The 24,467-nt window shown below is 38.9% G+C and overlaps 1 protein-coding gene across 4 annotated transcripts in view; it reads left to right on the top strand.

Moving 5' to 3' along the window:
- The window catches only part of LOC106084618 (uncharacterized), a 464,287-nt gene that overhangs the window by 258,192 nt on the left and 181,628 nt on the right, over positions 1-24,467 (top strand). For all 4 annotated transcript variants that reach the window (XR_001220845.2, XM_013248441.2, XM_013248439.2 and 1 more), the window contains one exon: positions 8,747-8,856. Coding sequence is in view for 3 of the 4 variants with exons in the window: in XM_013248441.2 (XP_013103895.2) it covers positions 8,747-8,856 (110 nt within the window). In the remaining variant the exon portion in view is untranslated. The remainder of the gene's footprint in view (positions 1-8,746; positions 8,857-24,467) is intronic.

Genomic DNA, 24,467 nt, shown 5'->3' with positions numbered 1-24,467 from the left:
ATCTTTATCGACAGTAAAATTGCCATAAGGGCAATAACAACCAGGACGGTAAGTCTTGCAGTGTAAGAAGAAGATTAACGCCTTCTCTGAGGATTGCAAAATCCGCATCGTTTGGTTTCCGGGCCATAACGGAGTAAGGGGAAATGAAAGGGCAGACGATTTGGCGTTGAAGGCCAGAGGACTGCCGTCAATCGGTTAACCCGAAGCCTTTCGGGTCGACGCAGACCGAGTTAAGGGAGTGGGCAACGAATGCGCATGCAACATTGTGGAACAGCAAAACAGTCGGTAGGATGGCGAAAATCCTATGGGGGAATCCAGATCTTGAAAAGACGACACTATTACTGAAAGGAAGCAAGAAGGAGGTCAATATAGCTATTGGTATCATAACGGGACACATAGGACTACGAGCTCACTTATATAAAATCGGTGCGGCAAGTGGTAGCATGTGTAGGGCATGCGGGGAACATGATGAGACGTTGGAGCATTTCTTTTATCATTGCCCAGCTTTCGCGTAAAACAGATACCGGTACTTAGGTGGAGACACATTAGCAGACATGAACCAACTTAGGGGAGTGGTATTGAAAACAATTAAGGATTTTGTAAGTAGCATGGAATTCCTAACTTAAAATTTTCTTTTTAGAGGTTCCTTTATAGTTTTTAGAGTGCACCACAAGCCGATTACTGGCATAGGTGTATGTCCACAGTGGCATGGGGCGGATTAATATCTGCATCCTCTTTTCAACCTTACCTAACCTAACCTGAGCCGTGTGTATTTCACATCCCAATAAACTTCCGATTTTTCACGACGTGCTCTGTTAAAAAGCCTGCGGACCTCTTTCCCAATGTTGCGAGTCTTCCCCGTCATCCAGGTCTTTTCTTGAGATGATTTCCTTTCTCGTTAAGGGCAACTATCTTCGACAGACTCTACTGGAGCAGTCGTAATCCTGTTGACATTGTCATTAATATCTTCAATGCTTGGGTAAAAATTTTTTCCCAAATCCCGAATTTTGGTCGGTTGGTTTTCAACTTATTACAGAAGCTTATCGTGTTCTGTCCGTGCTATTCTAGACTTTATTTAGCGATGGTCTAAGAAGGAATGGTCCACGGAGACCATCCAATCCTGAACCTCATCGATTAGATTTTCCGAACATATTGTCACATCTAAAAGCTCCTCCCTAATCCTATAAACAAAGGCAGCGGTGTTACCAATATTAAGTGTTATTAGGTCGTTAGTATTGAAGAACTCTGCCAGGGCTTGGCCCCGCTTATTAATGTTGGTCCTACCCGAGCAAATATGGAGTTTGCATTGTACCCTATTAGTACCTCGTTTCCTGTCTGTTTTGCTGTCTTACCAAACGTTGCAGCTCCGACGTAGCTGGCGGTGTCGGAGAGTCCAAAGTCAGATAAAGTGATGCCAGGTATGCTCCAACGTCTCCCTGTCTCATAACTGTTGCATCCAATGTTGACAACTCTGGGGAAAATATTTAATTATTTAAAATTTTTATGACAAATAACGCAGTTCCTCGGCCGAGTACCAGTGTTAGCATAGGACAATTGGTAGTTCATATGGTTCAGTCCAGACACTTTGTGGTCCATGGCTCCTGAATTACGGCAATATGAATCTTGCCTTGATGATTTTCTCCATCAGATCGTGAGTAGATGTCTCGCTCCGGTGAAAGTTTATCTGGATGTAAATTCAATCAAAAACTGATGAAAGTACCTGGTACAACCATTCATTGGGTAAAGACGAACTTCTTCACAACTGAACTACAATGATGGCAACATCCAGACATCTTTAGACTAAGAATAGTGTTAGCGTTGATCAACTTTTTCGCAAAGACGGAATATGCTGAATATGATGATGAGTCGTCACAGTTATATCGTTACATTTAATTCGATGTACCTCTAGTTTCATTTGTAGATGGTGATGTAGGTTATCCCTTATAGATATCTGAATGTATTGTAAATGGTTTTGGTGCTGAACAATTGATATGGCTTCAACAGTCACATAGGTCGGTTGGTATTGTAAATGGGCCAAATCGGTCCATGTTTTGAAATAGCTGCCATATAAACCGAACTGGGATCATGACTTTTTGAGCCTCTAGAGGCCGCAATTCTCATCAGATTTGACTGAAATTTTGCACGAGGTCGTCATGACATTTTAAGCCGATTTAGCCATGTCCGTCCGTCCGTCTGTCTGTCGAAAGCACGCTTACTTTCGAAGGAGTAAAGCTAGACGCTTGAAACCTTTTTATTAGTGTAGGTTGGTTCGAATTGTAATTTGGCCAAATCGGTCCATATTTTGATATAGCTGCCATATAAACCCGTCTGGGATCTTGACTTTTTGAGCTTCAATTGGGGCAATTCTTATCAGATTTGACTACAATTTTGCACGTGGTGTTTTGGTATCACTTCCAACAGCTGCGCTTAGTATGGTTTAAATCGGTCCATATTTTGATATAACTGTAATATAAACCGATCTGGGGACTTGACTTCTTGAGCCACTAGAGGGCGCAATTCTCGTCCGATTCAACAATTATTTTTTTGAAATTTTGCACTTGGTGTTTTGGTGCCACTTCCAACAACTCTGCTTAGTATGGTTTAAATCGGTCCATGTTTTGATATAGCTGCCATATAAACCGATCTTGGTTCTTGACTTCTTGAGCCACTAGAGGGCGCAACTCATATCCGATTTGAATGAAATTTTGCAGGAAGTATTTTGTTATGATATCCAACAACTGTGCCATATCGGTCCATAACCTGCTATAGCTGTCATATAAACCGATCTGTTGACTTGACTTCTTGAGCCACTAGAGGGCGCAATTCTTATCCGATTGGAATAAAATTTTGCACGACGTGTTTCGCTATGACTTCCAACAACTGTGCTAAGTATGGTTTAAATCGGTCAATAACCTTATATAGCTGCCATATAAACCCATCTTGAATCTTGACTTCTTGAGCCACTAGAGGGCAACATTCTTATCCGATTGGAATGAAATTTTGCACGATGAGTTTCGCTATGACTTTCAACAACTGTGCTAAGTTAGGTTCAAATCGGTCAATAACTGTGCTAAGATAGGTTCAAATCGGTATATAGATGCCACATATAGATGATATAGATGCCACATAAACCGATCTTGGGTCTTGACTTCTTGAGCCACTAGAGGGCGCAATTCTCATCCGATTTGGCTGTAATTTTGCACGTGGTGTTTTGCAGTCACTTCCAAAAACTGTGCTAAGTGTGTTTCAAAACGGTTCATAACCTGATATAGCTGCCATATTAACCGATCCTGGGTATTGACTTCTTTAGCTTCTAGAGGGACCATAATCTGGTATAGCTGCCATATTAACCGATCTTGGATCTTGAGCCGCTAGAGGGCGCCATTGTCATCCGATCCAGCTGAAATTTTCCATGACGTGTTTTGTTATGACTTCCAACAACTGTGGTAAGTATGGCGAAAATCGGTGCATAACCTGATATAGTTGCCATATAAACCGTTCTGGGATCTTGAATTCTTGAGCCTCTAGAGGGCGCAATTGTCATCCAATTTGTCAGAAATTTGTACAACGGCTTCTCCCATGACCTTCAATATACGTGCCCAATATGGTTTGGATCGATCTATAGCTGCCGATCTGCCGATTTTGCTTCTTGAGCCCCTACAAGGAGCAATTCTTATCCGAATGGACTGGAGTATTACACAATGACTTCTACAATGTTCAGCACTAATTTCATTTATGTTTCGAATTGGACTATAACTTGATATAGGTCCAATAGCATAACTGTTCTATTTCATTATTCTTTATTTGTCTAGAAAGAGATACCGCGCAATCAACTATCCATGGTGGAGGGTATATAAGATTCGGCCCGGCCCAACTTAGCACTCTTTTACTTGTCTTATTTAAACTGAATAGACATTCTTTAAGTAGTACCATATTGAGTAGTATCATAATCTAATAAATTTATGCTAATTTGGGTTCTGTCTATAAAAAACCTTTTCTATACATTGTGGAAGGCGTTAGAGATTTAGCCTGTCGAACTTTACGAGCAGTGTCATAGGTTGACTATCGTTCGACCTTTTTTCTTAATTAAAGATAATTGTACAACAATCGAAATTTCTTCTTTTCCACTCTCCTCCTTCATTTTGTTACCCGTGCCTATGTAAAGAAGTATCAGTAGTTGCTACAACTTAACTATTTGTTCTTATATTTTTATTACTTCCTATTTCCGCATTAAAGTAGTCAATGCGCAGTGACCTTCAACGTTCACATGAATTCTTTATCTTAAAACCCCTAGAACACGATTAGCAATTAAAATCTAAGCAAATCCCATCACAGGTTTTTAATTTGCCCACATTCATTGGAAGTCAAATTACAGCTTAAGACTGGCTACGAGTATATTAATTACACTGACACAAACTCACACACACACACATACACAGTGGAGTGTGAATGGCATAGAAAATGAAACGGAAGAGCAAAATGAGGAAAGTGCCAGTGCCAGTTCCAGTGTCATCGTAGTAAACCAACGAAATGGTAATGAAAAAGAAATTGAAAATGAAAACGAAGGGCAACGCGACAAGATAAAATGAACATTATCCTTATCGTGTAATTAAACGTACATAAGGGTACTTTTCCAGACATTTGCACACTTTCACTGTCGCATTTTACTTAAAGACCAAATCTCTATCTCTACCTCTCGCCAAATTCCCCTATTCTCCTGCTCAACGATTTAAATCATTAGTAACATTTAAATCCTGTCGCCAGGGGACTTACTGAGAATGTATTGGTACAAGAGTGTGTACGCGTGAGTGTGTTTGTGTGCGGATATGCGGTCCTCTTTCTGCGGTGTTGCTGAGACTGTGCAAGTGTCACTTGGACCTTGGCGGTGGGTGTACAATTTTACACCAATTTCTTTCAAGGTTATTCAGCTACTCTATGCAACGTTATTTATGTAATGTGACAGCTGACAGTGGTTTCTCATTGGTTAGGCATTTAATTTATTTTATTGAAGGAAAAATTCTGAGAAAATCGGATCGTATCAAGCTTAATCAGTAAACAGTAAGTAATCTAATTGTAAAACAATAGGTCGAGAGCTTTTGTGGCGGTCCATTCTCCCTTAGGCAGGATGGAGGCAATCTAATAACAATTACAGACAGTGTAATAAGGGAAGGGAAGAGGATAACTCAGGGCCAATCTCTCTCGTGGGTACTTAGGGTATAAGCAACACCAACCACCACCTCGGGTATATATATGTAAATCCCATTTCGTCGCAATCCGGTGAAAATTGAATACCTTAAGCAACCAACTTCGACACGAACATTGAGTAGTCCAATATATATGTCACTTTTCAATTTTGTAGAACAAAGTATTGGTCGTTTTGGCAGATATATCCAATTATAAACCGATCTGAACCATATTAAGGTCGCATATCGTGAGGTTCAGAAAAACTCACTGTTTCAAATTTCAGGGAAATCGGGTAATAAATAAGGCTTTTATGGGCTTCAGTCCCCTTATCGACAGATCGGTCTATATGGCAGCTATATCTGAATATAGTCCGATCTGAACTATATTAAGCCCGGGTGTTGGGAGGCATAAAACTGCAAACTCATCCATATTTTAGCGAAATCGGATGAAAAATAAAGATTTTATAGCCTTCAGACCCTTTATCGGAAGATCGGTCTATATGGCAGCTATATCTACATATAGTCCGATCTGAACCATATTTAGGTTGGATATTGAGAGGCTTAAAATAACCCACTGTTTTTAATTTCAGCGAAATCGGGTAATAAATAAAACTTTTATGGTCTTCAGACCCTTTATCGGAAGATCGGTCTATATGACAGCTATATCTAAATATAGTCCGATCTATACCAAATTTGGGTCAGTTGTCGGTAAGCCTGAAACTATTCACTGTTTCAAATTTTAGCAAAATCGTTCCGTCCGTCTGTCTGTTCAAATCACGCTACAGTCTTTAAAAATTCAGATATTGATCTGAAACTTTGCACAGATTCTTCTTTTTTTGTCCATAAGCAGGTTAAATTCGAAGATGGGCTATATCGTACTATATCTTGATATAGCCCCCTATAGACCGATCCGCCGATTTAGGGTCTTAAGCCCATAAAAGCCACATATATAATCCGATTTTGCTGACAGTGGGACAGTGAGATGCATTAGGCCCCTCGACATCCATCTTCAGTTTGGCCCAGATCGGTCCAGATTTGGATATAGCTGCCATATAGACCGATCTCTCGATATAAGGTTTTGGGCCCATAAAAGGCACATTTTGTGTCCAATTTCGCCAAACTTTGGGACAGTGAGTTGTGTAAGGCCCTCCGACATCCTCTTTTTATGTGGCCCAGATCGATGCAGATTTCGATATAGCTGCCATATAGACCGATCTCTCGATTTAAGGTTTTGGGGCCATAAAAGGCGCATTTATTGTCTGATGTCGTCGAAATTTAGTACATTGAGATCAGTTAGGCCCCTCGACATCCTTTTGCAATATGGCTCTGATCGGTCCAGAATTGGATATAACTGCCATATATACCGATCATTCGATTTAAGTTCTTGGGCCCATAAAAGGCGCATTTATTGTCTGATGTCGTCGAATTTCGAGACAGTGAATTGCGTTAGGCATTTCAACATTCTTCTTCAATTTGGCTCAGATCGGTCTAGGTTTGGATATAGCTGCCGTATAGACCGACCTCTTGTTTTAAGTTTTTGGGTTCAGATTTAGATATAGCTCTCATATATATGTTCATCCGATTTTGAGAAATAATGCAAAAAAGTGATCTTTTGCTATCCGATTCTGTCGAAATTTAGCAGGAAGTATTTTTTTAATTTCATAGAAATCGGCCCAGATTTAGATACAGCTGTCACTTTTCACTGAAATCGGCCCAGATTTAGATACAGCTGTCACTTTCACTTTAAGAGCCACTGCAAGCGCATTTATTGGCCAACCTTCCCAAAATTTTGCACAACCCTTTCTTTGACGACTACCACATTATCTGAGAAGTTTGCTCGGAATCGGTTCAGAATTAGATATAGCTCCCGTATATACCTTCGTCAGATTTTGGTAATTTGCCATAATGTTGTCATTTGCCAACCGTAGTTTTTACAGTTGAACATATTTGCTCGCCGAGATCAAAATTGGTTCAGAATTGGATATAGGTCCCACATTGTACTTATAGGGTAGGTGTAGGGTATTATACAGTCGGAACCGCCTGACTTTTGTTTTACATGGCATAGTACCTCACAAATGTTGCCAGCATTAGGAGGGGAAAACCACCGCTGAAAATTTTTTCGGATGGTCTCGTCAGGATTCGAACCCAGGCGTTCAGCTTCATAGGCGGACATGCTAACCTCTGCGCTACGGTGGCCTCGTTGCGTGTTTTTAGATCTTCCAAGCGAATAACCCTCTACTCTTTTTAAACAATAATCAATAAATATTACAAAACACTTATTAGACACTCGTGCAGACGGGTGTTACGCAACTCTTCTAGAAAAGTATTTCGTACATCTTCCACTCATTTATTACTCGTTCACACGATTCTTGCGAGTCTCTAAGATCTTACAAGCCTCTTCTTATTTACTCTTTAAACTCATATGAAAGATTCGAAAAACACTCTTCCGAAAAATTCATCTTGAGGGCACGACTTCTCACGAAGGAGGATTCATCTGCGACTCTTAGACAAGCTCGTCCGCAAACGCAGCCCTCATATAGAAGATTCGCGGGAGATTTTTTGGCGATCAGAAATATTTGCAGGGCAGCCGAATAGTAGGAAATACGTATTCGTCGATGTTTACTAAAGGTGGTTAGAGTATTGTGAAGCATGTGGAATATATAGGAGCTGGCACATTGCACTTAACATCCCTACTCATTGAACCCACATGTTTTTGTGGCATCCAAATCCATTCACTTTGTTTTTCTCTGGTCTGTGCCAAATTTTAGGTTAATATATCGATTTTTAACGATTGTAGCGTGATTACAGCGGAAGAACGAAAGCACATCTGTGTGTCCGAACGGAGAGGTACAAACATCGTCAAAAGAGCTAAAACTACTTGACTCTGCAGCTTTGCTTTAAACCGCGTTTCATGCATGCTGTATGCTGTAAAGTTGTCAGTCATATATTGCTTTATGGTGTTGTGGTCTGGCGAACAGTCCTCCAAAAATCCATTTCTGTTCAATACTTCGTCGGTCTTAAAGAATCTTTTACTTGTGTATCACAACCGCACAGAGGACGGCACGCATCTGATGTAGATCAGTGAGTGATCCACCTAATGCTTCGGAACATTTTAGACTCCCTATCCCGTTATTAAGGAAGTAAAAATTGTTTTTCTCCATCGTGTTTGATTTGACTACTAAACCAATGTTTTCCCTACCTTTTTTTTGGTGTAAAAAGTTTTCACCAGGCGACCTCGAAAACTGTCCACTGCCCACAGTTTCACATCGAGTTACACAAAAGCGTCAGGGGTGTTAGAGATAAATAAAGTACTGTTGACCAACGACAACTTTCCTATGACAATTTGCAAAAGTTTTGGCCAGCATTTGCCTGTGTATAATTGCTTTGGCCATTTCTTTTCTTTCCTTTTCCTTTTGCGTTGTGCGCATTATTTATATTAGCTTACGTTTTTTTCTTTTTTTTGGAGAGCTCCTCTTGATGAAATAAATTTATCAACAGCACCAGCAAGTTTCTCATGGTTTGTTTTTCTTTCTCCTTTCCGTTTGGATTTTTTATCTTTACAGAAGGCCATACGGAAGCTGAAGTGCAGTTGAATGTGCCGCGATATGTTGAGCGTGGTACCAATGCGACACTGGAGTGCTTACATGACGTGGATCCCAGCGTACTGTTTAAGGTAATAATTACAAAAGCTTACCTAGAATAAAATATCAACCAACATTCCTTTGGTCCTGCAAAAACACCAATGTTGTGATGCAGGGTTGCCAGTGAGGGAAAATTTATCTATTTTTTAATTTTAAAAATTTAAGTTAAGTTTAATTTAAAAAATTAATCAGATAAATTTTTCAATCTTAAAATAGTTGGTTAAAAAAATTAGACCGAATCCAAATTTTTGTAGAATACTCGTACTTTTTATACCCTCCACAATAGGATGGGGGTAAGTGGCATAGAATCTCTCCCCGATTCGATTTAGCTATGTCCGCCTGTCTATCCATATATACTTGTGATCATGTTACAGGTCGCATTTATTGTCCGATTGTCATGAAATTTCACACAAGTCTCTTTTGTAGCCCAGGGACGAACGCTATTGATTTTGAACAAAATCGGTTCAGAGAAAGATATAGCTTTCATATATATCTTTCATCCGATATGGCCTTTTAAGGCTGTAGAAGCCACAATTTTGATCCGATCTCTACAAAATTTGGCATTAGGTGTTTTATTCAACGTCCTCACATGTGTGCAAAACTACGTCAAAATCGGTCCAGATTTAGATATAGCTCCCATATATATCTTTCATCCGATACGGTCTTTTAAGAATGTAGAAGCCACAATTTTGGTCCGATCTTTACAAAATTTGCCGTGGGGTGTTTTTTTTTCAACGTCCTCACATGTGTGCAAAACTACGTCAAATCGGTCAAGATTTAGATATAGCTCCCATATATAACTTTCATCCGATAGGGAATTTTAAGGCTATAGCAGCCACAATTTTGGTCGGATCTTTACAAAATTTTGCACGAAGTGTTTTTTTTAAAGTTTTAATATGACTGGATTCATCCTAAAAATCGGTTGAAATTTAGATATATCTCCCATATATATCTTTCATCCGATTTGAACTTTAAAGACTGTAGTAGGCACAAATTTGGCCCGATTTTTACAAAATTGAGTTGTTTTTTTTAAAGACCCAATGTTAGTGCAAAATTTCATATAAATCGGTCTAGATTAAGACATAGCTCTCTATATACCTTTTATTCAATATGATCTTTTAAGGCTGTAGAAGCCACTATTTTAGTCCCATCTTAACAAGATGTAGTACGAGGTGTTTTAGTTGACGTCTTAGTACGTATGCAAAATTTCATAAAATTCGGTTAAAATTTAGACATTGGTCCCCGATATATCTTTCATCCACTACAGACTTTAGCCCGTAGAAACCACAGTTTTTGGTCCGATTTTCCATGAGACGGTTTATTTGATGTTCCAATACGTGCGCAAAATTTCATTAAAATCGATCTGGATTTAGATATAGCTCCAATATAAATATTTATTTTATCCGATATGGACTTTTGAGGCATTAAAAGCCACAATTTTGGTCACATCTCTACAATATTGGGCGTGAGATGTTCTATTAGACGTCCCAATATGTGTCATCCAAATTGGCATAGATTGCAATATAACTCCCATATAATCTTTTATCCGATATGGCCTTTTAAGGATGTGGAAATCCAAATTTGTTGTCCTATCGTAGGAAAATCTTGCAAGGTTCTATTTGATATTTCAATAGGTATCCGAATTAAAGTCTGACTAGATTTGGAGATAAGTTCTATATAAATACTTGTTTTTGCTTAAAATTATACCAAATTTCAATGGATATTCTTTGAAAATGGCAACACTGCTCTTGGTGTATCTATATTTTGTTGAGGACCTTTTTTCGGTTTTATTACATTAGAATGAATTTATTGCAGAAGGAATTTTATGTTGGACGTTTTTATTATCTTGAGCCTTTGGCGATTTTACAACAGGACTAGAAATTTTGTTGAAATTTCATTTAAATAGAAGAAGGACTGCATAAAAATATCCATAAAATGGCTAACAATGTCTATTTCGCGGTGAACCCCAAGGATGATAGTTGGAGGACTTTCGCTTTTTTTCTGCTGTTTCTGAAGGTTGGTTGTGTGGACAACGCGGAAATGGGGTTTTTTTTGGCGACTTGTTGTTGGTGGAGTATTACATGTGTAGTCATAAAAATTTCAAGGATGTTGCGCTCTAAGGCCATCCATCCATCCATTCATTGTGGGTGGTGGCACTAATTGAATTGAAAGACGCTCATTAATGTCGGACCAAATTCAGGGTCAGAAAATGGCTGTAAAGCGAGTCTCCATTTAAATAATGTCCGGTAATGTAAATTTAATCAATATATTAACAAAATGTCGTCCCAAGCTGAACAAAAGGTGCTGCGGAAGCTTAGATAGATTACACGTGTAAATAGGATTAAATTTGGCTTTGGCAGCAAATGAATCAAGATGTCGTGATTAGACTTTGCCTTTGTTTACATCACAAATTTTGTGTTTTATGTCAAGGCTTTTTCATAGATTGAAAATTCATGCGGGTTTCATAAAAACGAAATGGAAAGTGCTATTAAGTAGCAAAATTTAACGATGGTAACAGATTTTTGGTGCGTAGATTGAATTACTAGAGGTAGATGTTTGCGAGGTATTCAAGCTAAAGGAAAATCAAATTTGTTGTTGTTGACAAACGTAGGGAGTCTTTATAAACTGCTTGGGCTTAATTCCCAGCGGTTTAGTGTTGCTTATCTGAGCGGAAAATGCTTCCACTTTAATGCTTTCCAAAACTGTGGTGTCATTCAATATCGATTTGTTGACTTAGAATGAAAAATTAACTCTGAATGACATCGTGATCAACAATTTATTAAGAATTCGGGGTAGAATGATCGTAATGAAGAGGTGTGCCAAAGCCCATATGTCAGAGGATTAATAAAGGGTGATTTTTTTGAGGTTAGGATTTTCATGCATTAGTATTTGACAGATCACGTGGGATTTCAGACATGGTGTCAAAGAGAAAGATGCTCAGTATGCTTTGACATTTCATCATGAATAGACTTACTAACGAGCAACGCTTGCAAATCATTGAATTTTATTACCAAAATCAGTGTTCGGTTCGAAATGTGTTCATTCACCGTAACGTTGCGTCCAACAGCATCTTTGAAAAAATACGGTCCAATGATTCCACCAGCGTACAAACCACACCAAACAGTGCATTTTTCGGGATGCATGGGCAGTTCTTGAACGGCTTCTGGTTGCTCTTCACTCCAAATGCGGCAATTTTGCTTATTTACGTAGCCATTCAACCAGAAATGAGCCTCATCGCTGAACGGTGAATGAACACATTTCGAACCGAACACTGATTTTGGTAATAAAATTCAATGATTTGCAAGCGTTGCTCGTTAGTAAGTCTATTCATGATGAAATGTCAAAGCATACTGAGCATCTTTCTCTTTGACACCATGTCTGAAATCCCACGTGATCTGTCAAATACTAATGCATGAAAATCCTAACCTCAAAAAAATCACCCTTTACATTGGATTTGGCATCATGGGATGGGGTTTACTTATTATGTCATACCGTTTGAAGCTCCTTGAAATATCCGTATAAGGCCCAGAAAGTGTTTATATTCCTGGTCGTCGTCATGTACAATAGACCGTCCGTCCAGTATGTCCAAAGAACGAAAACTCTCGAAGAAGTAAATGAACACCACCTGAACGTTCCACTAAAGAACACGGGGCAAACTTTTCGCATATCAATGAGTGCAGTCCGATTCTAGTTTTGGGCTCCATAATGAGGGGTCTCCTGTTTATAGCCGAATCCGAACGGTCTGCCGAATATGCGCCGCCTCTTTGGATAGAAGTTTCGACAAAGTACCTCACAAATATTGCCAGCATCTTGACTTCTTGAGCCGTTAGAGGGCGTAATTCCTATCCGATTTGGCTGAAATTTTTGCATCAAGTGTTTTGTTATAACTTCCAACAACTGCGCTTCGTTGGTCGCAAATCGGTACATTACCTGATATAGCTGCCATATAAACCGATCTGGGGTCTCCACTTCTTCATATTTTAAAAGGCGCAATTTTTATTCGATTTGGCTGTAATTTTGCACGTGGTGTTTTGGTGTCACTTCCAACCACTGTGCTAAGTACGGTTAAAATCGGTTAATTACCTGCTATAGCTGCCATATAAACCGATCGTGGATCTTGACTTCTTGATCCGCTAGAGGGCGCAATTCTCATCCGATTTGAATGAAATTGGGCATGAAGTGTTTTGTTATTACTTCCGACAACTATACTAAGTATGGTTTAAATCGGTTAATAACCTGATATACCTGCCATTTTAACCGATCTCCCCTCTAGAGGGCGCAATTCGTATCCCATATAGTTGAAATTTTGCACATGTCGTTTTGATATGACTTTCAACAACTTTTCCAAGTATGGTCTAAATCGGTATATAACCTGATATAGCTGATATATAAGCCGATCTCCCAGTTTGACTTTTCGAGTCTCTGGGAGGCGCAATTATTACTCGATTTGCCTGAAGTTTTGGAGGTGATGTTTTTCTATGACTGGTGTTTTTCTATTTGAAAAAATAACGTAAAGAACTTGTCAAATGCTATCCATGGTATATAAAAATCGGTCCGGCCGAACTTTGCACGCTTGTATTTGTTGTTAATAGTATGTCACATTGGGTCGGACTAGCCTCCGAGTGGACTTACCTTGTGGGGGTGAGCTACCCATTCAACCTAAACCTTCTATTAGTGTAGGACGGGTGGGATTGTCAATGGCCCGAATTGGTTAATGTTTGGATTTAGTAGCACCTACTCCTATTTGGCTCGAATTTACCTCCTCGTATTTTTTATGGCTTCCAATAGTTTTGCCAAGTATGGCTTAAATCGGTCCATAACCTGGTATAGTTGCCATATAAACCAATCCCCCGATTTTAATTCTAGCGCCTCTTGAATGTGCCATTCTTATCCCTTTTCGCTGAAATTTTGAACGCGGTGTTTTGTTGTGACTTCCAACAATCGTGCTACATAATGTCTAAATCGTTAAAAAATTTGATATAGCTTCCATATAAACCGGTCGACCGTTTCAACTTTTTGAGCCTCTGGTGCGCGATTTGGTTGAAATTTCAAACATTGTATTTTGTAAAGTCTTCTAACAGTGATAACGGGTCCATAACTTTATACACGTAGGTCCTGCATTCAAAGAACTTTTTACTTCGATCCATAGTGAAGAGGGTATATAAGATTCAGCCCAGCTGAACTTAATACGGTTTTACATGTGATTTGCTATGTTTTCCGTGTATGCTGTTCCTTTAGAAGGCGTACAAGTGGCGTATAATGAATGTAATTTCAATTACTTATACGACATGGAGACCACCATAGCGCAGAGGTTAGCATGTCCGCCTGCGACGCTGAGCGCCTGAGTATGAATCCAAGAATTCGGCTATAAAAAGGATTCGCCAATTATAAAGACTCGGCTATAACAAGGAGGAATCGGCTTTAAAACGTAGGCCCCGTATCACTGAGCTTAAACTTGAATTGGACATCTCTCATTGATATGTGAGAAGAGAAGTTTGCCCCTGTTCCTCTATTGTATATTCATGGGCAAATTTGTAGTTGCAGTCGACACAGGGCCTCTTTTCATTCACTTGTCATTCAGGAGTTCTGCAGAGGCGTGATAAGCTGACAGGATCATGTTCCCTCTGGTAAGAGTTTCTTCCCGGTTGGGCTTGTTCCCTACTATTTTGTTGTTTTATGTAACTATCTTTCGTCTGCTTGGCTCTGATGAATATTGAGATCCACAACATGTCTCTGTGACAAAGTTGTGGTGCGGTCCAGAGGGATCTGTGTCTGGGTTGAGTAGGTTTGACTGGGCTGGGACAGGTAACATGTGTCGTGTGGTCCCTCCTCACAATCAGTGTTGCCGTTTTTAGTATGTTCCTACCAAAATTGGTATTCATGCTCTTGGTAGGTTCGTATGCTGACCTCAATTTTTGGTAGGATTTTCAATTTCAATTTCAATTCAATGGTTCATTATTTCATATAACGTTATAATATGTATAAAACAATTTTACAAAAAAAAAAAACATGTCTACATCGTCTATGGATACAGGGTGCACCAAAGAAACATACCTCATTAAAAAACCGGGAAGGAAGGGTAAAAGTCGGGCGGTGCCGACTATATATAATACCCTACACCACCCAGTGCATGTAGTACTTTTTATATGTAGAACTTATCTCGAAATCTTATCAGACTTTAATTTGGATACCAATTGAAATAGCAATTTAGGACATTGTAAGGTTTTTCCACCATAGGACAAAAGATTTGGATTTCCACATCTTTAAAAGGCCATATCGGATAAAAGATTATATGGGAGTTATATTGATGGTGGTTTTTACTGCCTTAAAAGTCCATAGCGGATGAAATATACACATTGGAGCTATATCTAAATTAGGACTGATTTTAATGAAATTTTGCGCACGTATTGGAATGCCAATTTTATAGTCTCATGTAAAATCGGGCGAAAATTGTGGATTCTACAGGCTTAAAAGCCCATATCGGATGAAAGATATATATGGGAGCTATATCTAAATCTGAACCGATTTTTATGAAATACTGCACATACATTGAGACTACACAAAAACAACTCCACGCCAAATTTGGTGAAGATCGGACCAAACTTGTGGCTTCTAAGCCCTTTATAGTTCAAATCGAATGAAAGATATATATGGGAGCTATATCCAAATCTGAACCGATTTTTATGAAATTTTTCAGATATTTAAGTGCACTAAGAAAACAGCCCGTTCCAAATTTTGGGCAGATCGGTTGAAAATTGTAGCTACTACGGCCATTTAAGTGCAAATCGGGCGATACATATATATGGGAGCTATATCTGAATCTGGACCGATTTTTATGAAATTTCGCACACCTATGGAGACGTCAAATAGAACACGCCTTACCAAATTTTGTAAAGATCGGTAAAAAATTGTGGCTTCTACAGCCTTAAACAGCCATATCGGATGAAAGATATATATGGGAGCTATGTCTAAATCTGAACCGATTTTTATGAAATTTTGCACACATATGGAGACGTCAAATAGAACACCCCATGCACAATTTTGTAAAGATCGGACGAAAACTGTGGCTTCTACAGCCTTAAACGTCCATGTCGGATGAAAGATATATATGGGAGCTATATCTAAATCTGGACCGATTTTTATGAAGTTTTGCACGCATATGGAGACGTCAAATAAAACACCCCATGCACAATTTTGTAAAGATCGGACGAAAACTGTGGCTTCTACAGCCTTAAACGTCCATGTCGGATGAAAGATATATATGGGAGCTATATCTAAATCTGGACCGATTTTTATGAAATTTTGCACACATATGTAGACCTCAAAGAAAATACACCATGCACAATTTTGTAAAGATCGGGCGAAAACTGTGGCTTCTACAGCCTTAAACAGCCATATCGGATGAAAGATATATATAGGAGCTATATCTAAATATGAACTGATTTTCATGAAATTTTCCACACATATTAGGACGTCAAACTAAACACCTCGTACAAAATATTTTAAAGATCGGACTAAAACTGTGGCTTCTACAGCCATAAAAGTCCATATCGGATGAAAGATATATATGGGAGCTATATCTAAATCTGAACCGATTTTTATGAAATTTTGCACACATATTAGGACGTCAAATAAAACACCTCGCGCATATGCCAAATTTTGTAAATTGTGTCTTCTACAGCCTTAAACGGCCATATCGGATGAAATATATATATGGCAGCTATATCTAAATCTGAACCGATTTTTATGAAATTTTGGACACATATGTAGACCTCAAAGAAAATACCCAACGCCAAATTTTGTGAAGATCGGACGAAAACTGTGGCTTCTACAGTCATTAAAGTCCATGTCGGATGAAAGATATATATGGGAGCTATATCTAAAACTGAACCGATTTTTTTCAAAGTCAATAGAGTTTGTCCTTTGGCCAAAAAAGTGACATGCGAAAAATTTCGTGACAATCGGACAACATATACGACCTGCACTTTGATTACAAGAATACATGGACTCACAGACGGACAGACGGACAGACGGACATGGCTAAATCGAATCAGAAAGTGATTCTTAGTCGATCGGTATACTTATCAATGGGTCTAGCTCTTCTCCTTCTTAGCGTTGCAAACAAATGCACAAATCTATAATACCCTGTACCACAGTGGTGGTGCAGGGTATAAAAAACAACCGAGTGGTATGTTGGGCAGGAAGGGCTTCGAGAATGAGTGCATCTGGAAGGGGTAGACCCCAAGTTTGTATCTCTCTCTCCAGTCAATTGCTATCAAGGTCGGGTCTATAAAGCAGCGTGCCTTCGCCGTCAAGAGCTTCTGTTCTAAAGGTCGCTCACATGTTGCTACACAGCGTGCCTTCCGCGCTCGCTTTGAATTTCCTCCTTACAGACTCGTTCCTCTCCGTAATTCGATTCTGTCATGTGTGCACTCATTTTGGGAGTGCGGAAGTGCCGCTAAATCAAGAAATGAATTTCAACGGACCATCAGAACTCCAGAAAATATCGAAAAAGTGAGGCAGTCAGTTGTGAGTTCTCTATGATGTACGGCTCACAAACACACAGCTGCCATAGGAATTTCTGATACCACTGTTCGACAAATTCTCCATCTTCTCCTAATTTCACATTTTCGGCTGTCCCCATTTACCCGAATTCTCAAATAAGTAAATTTTTCTGGCGCATTCTGCATAATTTGATATGTTCTAATTAGAATCGCGAAATGGCCAACTCTTTGGTGATGGATATAAAAATTATAAAGCATTTTTGGCTTGTAGAACATTTGGTAGGTGTTGGTCGGATATAGAATTTTTCTTAAATTTTGGTAGGAGTGACTACGCTGCTCACAATAGGGACACGTATCCTAAACGTTTGGCATCAATCCTAGCTCTGCAAAAGTAGAGGCGGCTGTATCTGCCGGAACGCAATTGAGCCCTACTACCCTGAGAACTACTCTAGTTTGCCGGGGAAGTTCAATTTCTCCGGGGGCAATGGGTGGCAATCGTTCTTCAAGGTCACATACATCTGGTTGCTGATCACCGCATTTGCTACTATGTCTGCGGTGAATGCTTTATAGACCCCCTTGATATGCCGCTTGATCTTGTGGTTCTCTACTGTCCTTCTGGGCGGTAGATGTCTATCTCCAAGATGGTGATTAGGTGATGGTCCCTGTAACAACAGGCCCGAAGGTATTGCTTAGACTGCATGTATGGTTGCCCAAAAAGTAATTGCGGATTTTTCATATAGTCGGCGTTGACAAATTTTTTCACAGCTTGTGACTCTGTAATTGCATTTTTTCCTCTGTCAGTTATCAGCTGTTACTTTTAGCTTGCTTTAGAAAAAAAGTGTAAAAAATGTATATTTGATTAAAGGTCATTCTAAGTTTTATTAAAAATGCATTTACTTTCTTTTAAAATCCGCAATTACTTTTTGGGCAACCCAATACTTCGGATCGTTGTAAAATTCTAAGATGATTTAACCATGTCCGTGTGTCTGACAGTCTGTCCGTCCGTCTGTTTCAATCACTCTGCAGCCTTCAGAAATTGAGATATTGAGCTGAAATTTGGCACAGATACGTCTTTTTGAGGCACGCTGGTTAAGTTCTTCAACGGGCCAAATCGGACCATATTTAGATATAGCTGCTACCGATTTTCCGATTAAGGGTCTAATGTCCATAAAAACTTTATTTTTCATTCGATTTTGCTGAAATTTGAGACTGTGAGTAATTTAAGGCTTCACGAAAACTGAATCAAATATGGTTTAGATCGGACTATATTAAGATATAGCTGTCATATAGACCGATCTCTTGATAAAGGGTCTGAAGGCCATAAAAGTTTTATTTATCACCTGATTTCGCTGAAATTTGAAACAGTAGGTTATTTTAAGCCTCCCGATATCTGATCTAAATATGGTTCAGATCGGACTATATTTAGATATAGCTGTCATATAGACCGATCTCTTGATAAAGGGTCTGAAGGCCATAAAAGTTTTATGTATCACCCGATTTCGCTGAAATTTGAAACAGTAGGTTATTTTAAGCCTCCCTGATCTAAATATGGTTCAGATCCGACTATATTTAGGTATGGCTGCCATATGGACCGATCTCCCGATAAAAGGTCCGAAACCCATAAATGCTTTATTTTTTATCCGATTTCGCTGAAATTTGGAATAGTGCGCAGCTTTATGCCTCCCAACATCCGACCCAAATATGGTACGGATCGGACTATGTTTAATAACAGCTGTCATATGGACCGATCTGCCGATAAAGGGTCTGAAGGCCACAAGAATTTCATTTATTACCCGATTTCGATGAAATTTAAAACTGTGGTTTATTTTAAGCCTCCCGATATCTGATCTTAATATGGTTCAGATCGGGCTATATTTAGATATGGCTGCCATATGGACTAATCTCCCTATAAAGGGTCTGAAACCCATAGAAGCTTTATTTTTTAACCGATTTCGCTAAAATTTTAAACCGTGGGTTATTTTTAGCCTCCTAATACCCGACATAATTATGGTACAGATTGGACTATATTTAGATACAGCTGTCATATAGACCGATTTGCCTATAAAGGGTCTAAATCGCATATTTTATTTATCACCCGATTTCGCTGATATTTGAAACAGTGAGTAGGTTAAGATCTTCCAACATCTGACCGAAATATGGTTCAGATCGGTTTATAATTGGATATATTTGCCAAAAAGACCAATATTTTCTTCTACATAATTGAATAGTGACATACATATTGGACTACCCAATTTCTGTGCCGCATTTGGTTGCTAAAGTTATCCACTTTCCACCTGATTGTGACAAAATGGGATTTACATATATAACCGAGGTGGTGGATATCCAAAGTTCCGCCCCGCTGAACTTAGGCCTTTTTAATTGTTGCTTTTAGTTTAATTGTATTTTGTAAAATTAGAACATTTCATATGCATTTCCTAAAATAAAGAAAATTTTAGTCATAACTACATGGAGTGGCCTAAACATAGGCGTATGGCAAGGCATTTATTTTGTTTAGGTACACATTGTTTTTTTTCATACGATTAAAGTGACATGTTTGATTAATACGTTCTATTTTTAACGTAGCTGTCATTCTCTAAATTTATTTAGGAACACCTGTGACACTACTGGCCATTTGCCCAAAGGCAACACTTAAATTAATCAACGTCTAAAAATTTACCTTAAACTTCTCCCCAAACCATTGGGTTTATTGATTTTGCATCATACTATCACTATGTATTTAATACCCTATCCATAATGCTTCCATATACGCTTTTAATATGCCCTTCTGTTTAGCATTACGTTAGCTTTAAAATTCGTCCTTAATTTCATTTATATAGTAAGTGCATAGAGAGTAACCGCAAGCGTACTCTGAGTTTAAGCAAACAAAACTTTTATTTAACGTCCAAATGCTAAGGGCATCCATCGTTATCCCTTGAATGTATTTACCTTGGATAAACATTTGTACGTTTCCATTCGACCGCGAATTAGGTAATCTTCATTTCCGTTTCCATAAAACTACTACTGGCCATACCACATAGATTCACTTTGGACGAGTGGAATTGGATGTAATAAAGTGACTGGAAATAAAATATTGGCAAAAGTTTTGGCACGTCTTCTATGTAACCAGCAAGGAAAGGCAAAAGTCGGGCGGTGCCGACTTTATAATAGTCTACACCTACCCTATAGGTACAAAGTGGGAGCTATGTCTAATTGTGAACCAATTTTGATGGACCTCGCCGGATGTTTTCAGATGGGTTATGAAACAATCCGTATCACATTTCGAGCAAATTTGTTCAAAATGTTATAACCAGGGTTCACAAATGAAAACATTATTGCAAATTACCCATGATTTGATAATGTGGTACTCGTCGGGAAAAGCGTTGTGCAAAATTTTGGAAAGATTGGTCTCTAGAAAATATCTAAATCTGAAACGATTTCTATGAAATTCATCTTTAATATCGAGATGCAAGATGAAAATCCTTCCTGCCATATTTCGAGAAAATAGATTAACAAATGACCATTTGATTGCAATATAACTGCAAATCGGATGAGAATATATATGTGAGAGCTATGTCTAAGTCTGAACCGATTTCGAGCAAACTTTATAGACATTGTGAAAGTCGTCGAGGAAAGCGTTGTACAAATTTTTGGGAAGATTGGTCAATAAATGCACTTGCAGTGGCTCTAGGAGTGAAAATCAGGCGATATATATAAGAGAGCTATATCTAAATCTGAACCGATTTCCATGAAATTCATTAGCAATATCGAAAGACATTTGAAAATCCTTCCTGCCAAATTTCGGGAGAATCGGGAAACAAATGACAATTTTATTGCATTACTACTGAAAATCGGACAAACATATATGTGAAAGTTATATCCAAATCTGAACCGATCTCTATGAAATTCACCAATAAAATGAGAGTCATTAGAAAATCGTTCCTGCCAAATTTCGAGAAAATCGGTTAATAAATGACAATTTTATTGCAGTATTTCTGCAAATCTGATGAACATATATATGGAAGCTATATCCAAGTCTGTACCGATTTTTCCCAACTTCAATAGGCTTTGTCTCTAGGTCGAAAAACATGCCCACACCAAATTTGAAGACGATCGGATGAAAATTGCGACCTGTAGTTTGTACACAAATTAACATGGACAGACGGGGCGCCCCGGTCGTGGGTTCGATTCCCGCCAGAAGCCTTGGTCTGTCGCTACTGTGGTATCACAATTGATTTGAAATTGTCTAAGTGAGTCTGTAAAGGACTGCCACTCTTACCTAACCTAACCTAACCTAACATGGACAGACAAACAGACAAACGGAATGAACCTGAATCGAATCAGAAAGTAATTCTGAAACGATTGGTATACATATCAATGGGTCTATCTCTCTTCCTTTTGGGTGTTACAAACAAATTCACTAAGTTATAATACCCTGTACCACAGCAGTTGTGTAGGGTATAACAATCAATTTGTGTTTGTTTGTTTGTTGGTTTGTTACACCCACCACCGAAGGATGAGGGTATATTCATTTTGTCATTCCATTTGAAACACATCGAAATATCCATTTCCGACCCTATAAAGTATACAAATTCTTGATCGGCGTAAAAATCTAAGACAATATAGCCATGTCCGTCCGCCCGTCTATAGAAATCACGCTACAGTTTTTAAAAATAGAAAATTGAGTTGTAATTTTGCACAGATTCTTTTTTTGTCCATAAGCAGGTTAAGTTCGAAGATGGGCTATATCGGACTATATCTTGATATAGCCCCCATATAGACCGATTCGCCGATTTAGGGTCTTAGACCAATAAAGCCACATTTATTATACGATTTTGCTGAAATTTGTGACAGTGACTTGTTTTGGGCCCCTCGACATTATTCGTCAATTTGGCTCAGATCGGTTCAGATTTGGATATAGCTGCCATATAGACCGATCCTCCGATTTAGGGTCTTAGGCCCATAAAAGCCACATTTATTATACGATTTTGCTGAAATTTGGGACAGTGAGTTGTGTTAGGCCAGTCGACATCCTTCTTCAATTTGGCTCAGATCGGTTCCGATTTGGATATAGCTGTCATATAGACCGATCCGCCGATTTAGGGTCTTAGGCCCATAAAAGCCACATTTATTATCCGTTTTTGCTGAAATTAGGAACAGTGAGTTGTGTTAGGCCCCTCGACATCTTTTGTCAATTTGGCTAAGATTGGTCCAGATTTGGATATAGCTGCCATGAAGACCGATCCTCTGATTTAGGGTCCTAGGCCCATAAAAGCCACATTTATTATCCGATTTTGCTGAAATTAGAAACAGTGACTTGTTTTGGGCCCCTCGATATCCTTCTTCAATTTGGTCTAGATCGGTTCCGATTTGGATATAGTTGCCATATAGACCGATCCTCCGATTTAGGGTCTTAGGCCCATAAAAGCCACTTTTATTATTCGATTTTCCTGAAATTTGGGACAGTGAGTTCTGATGAGTCTCTCGACATCTTTCTACAATTTGGCTCAGATCGGTTCAGATTTGGATATAGCTGCCATATAGGCCGATCCTCCGATTTAGGGTCTTAGACCCATAAAAGCCACATTTATTATCCGATTTTGCTGAAATTTGGGACTGTGAGTTGTGTTAGGCCAGTCGACACCCTTCGTCAATTTGGCTCAGATCGATCCAGATTAGGATATAGCTGCCATATAGACCGATCCTCCGATTTAGGGTCTTAGGACCATAAAAGCCACATTTATTATCCGATTTTGCTGAATTGTTAGACATTGAGTTGTTTTAGGCCCTTCGACATCTTTCGTCAATTTGGCTCAGATCGGTCCAGATTTAGATATAGCCGTCATCTCGATTTAAAGTTTTGGGGCCATAAAAGCCTCATTTATTATCCGATTTTGCTGAAATTTGGGACAGTGAGTTGTGTTAGGCCCTTCATCATCCTTCGTCAATTTCGCTTAGATCGGAACTGATTTGGATATAGCTGTTATATAAACCGATCTCTCGATTTAAGGTTTTAGGGTCATAAAAGACCCATTTATTGTCCGATGTCGCCGAAATTTGGGACAGTGAGCTGTGTTAGACTCTGCGGCATTTTTCTACAACTTGGCTCAAATCGGTCCAGATTTAGATATAGCTGCCATATGGGCCGATATATTGATTTAAAGTCTTGGCCCCAAAAAAGGCGCATTTATAATCCGATTTTACTGAAATTTGTCGCATTGACTTATGTAAGGCTTTTCTACATCCGGGCCGAACTGAACGCCTTTTTACTCGCTTTATAACTCTTTCAGCTTCGAGCTACTGTATGGCATGAGAGTGAAATCATTTGAGCGTTAATTGTTGACTTTCGATGTTACCTTTTTGGCCATTTGGTGCTCGGCAAAATGTAGCGTTTCTGGTTAATTTAACTCATTAAAACGGTGTAAGCACTTAATGCCCACTGGTACATGAGTGTGATCGAGCAAATATGTATTCAGACATACATACCTGTGTACATAATAAACATACGTATGTATATGTGGGTCTGTATTAAGCTTATACGCTTGTCTATAACTTTGTTACGTGGCGTGTGCCACGTTTCCCACTAAATAATTTACTCTTATTAGTCGCGGTTTTGCATTTAGGGTATTATCGTGACCGCAAATGTTGCGGTATCGACATTATGCCTCTGTTGAGTGGACACGGGTTTGTGTTTTTTTTTTGTTTTGCCCCTTTTGCTAATAAGTGTTACCTGACACGATTGGGTCTTGGGCCCGCATTTGCCCAACTCATTCCTATGTGGCCCACAAAGTTTATATTAACCCAATTTGCTACTTTGGGGAAAAATGTAAATATGGTTGACCCTTGGGTCGGCACAAACCAGGAGATTTGGTTAGTTTAGGTTTTTCGCTTTTTTTTTCGAATGCGCCTTAAATATGTAAATATGTGATGTGCATACAAAAAAAAGCGTAGTTTTCCTTCCCCTCCCATGGAAGTTGTTATGAAAAATTCGTGTTGTATTTGTCATGAACAAATTTCAAATAAAAAATTTATGTTGCTGAAATGTATACCCTCCGAAATTTGTTTGCGGTTTCCTTAATGTAAATTAAGGCGAAGATTATTTTGGGTTTTTTCTTTTTTTCAGCTTTTTGCTTCACGTGAAG

Source organism: Stomoxys calcitrans, chromosome 2 (genome assembly GCF_963082655.1).
Source record: "Stomoxys calcitrans chromosome 2, idStoCalc2.1, whole genome shotgun sequence".
Lineage (NCBI taxonomy): Eukaryota > Metazoa > Arthropoda > Insecta > Diptera > Muscidae > Stomoxys > Stomoxys calcitrans.
This window is presented reverse-complemented; position numbering and strand designations above follow the sequence as displayed.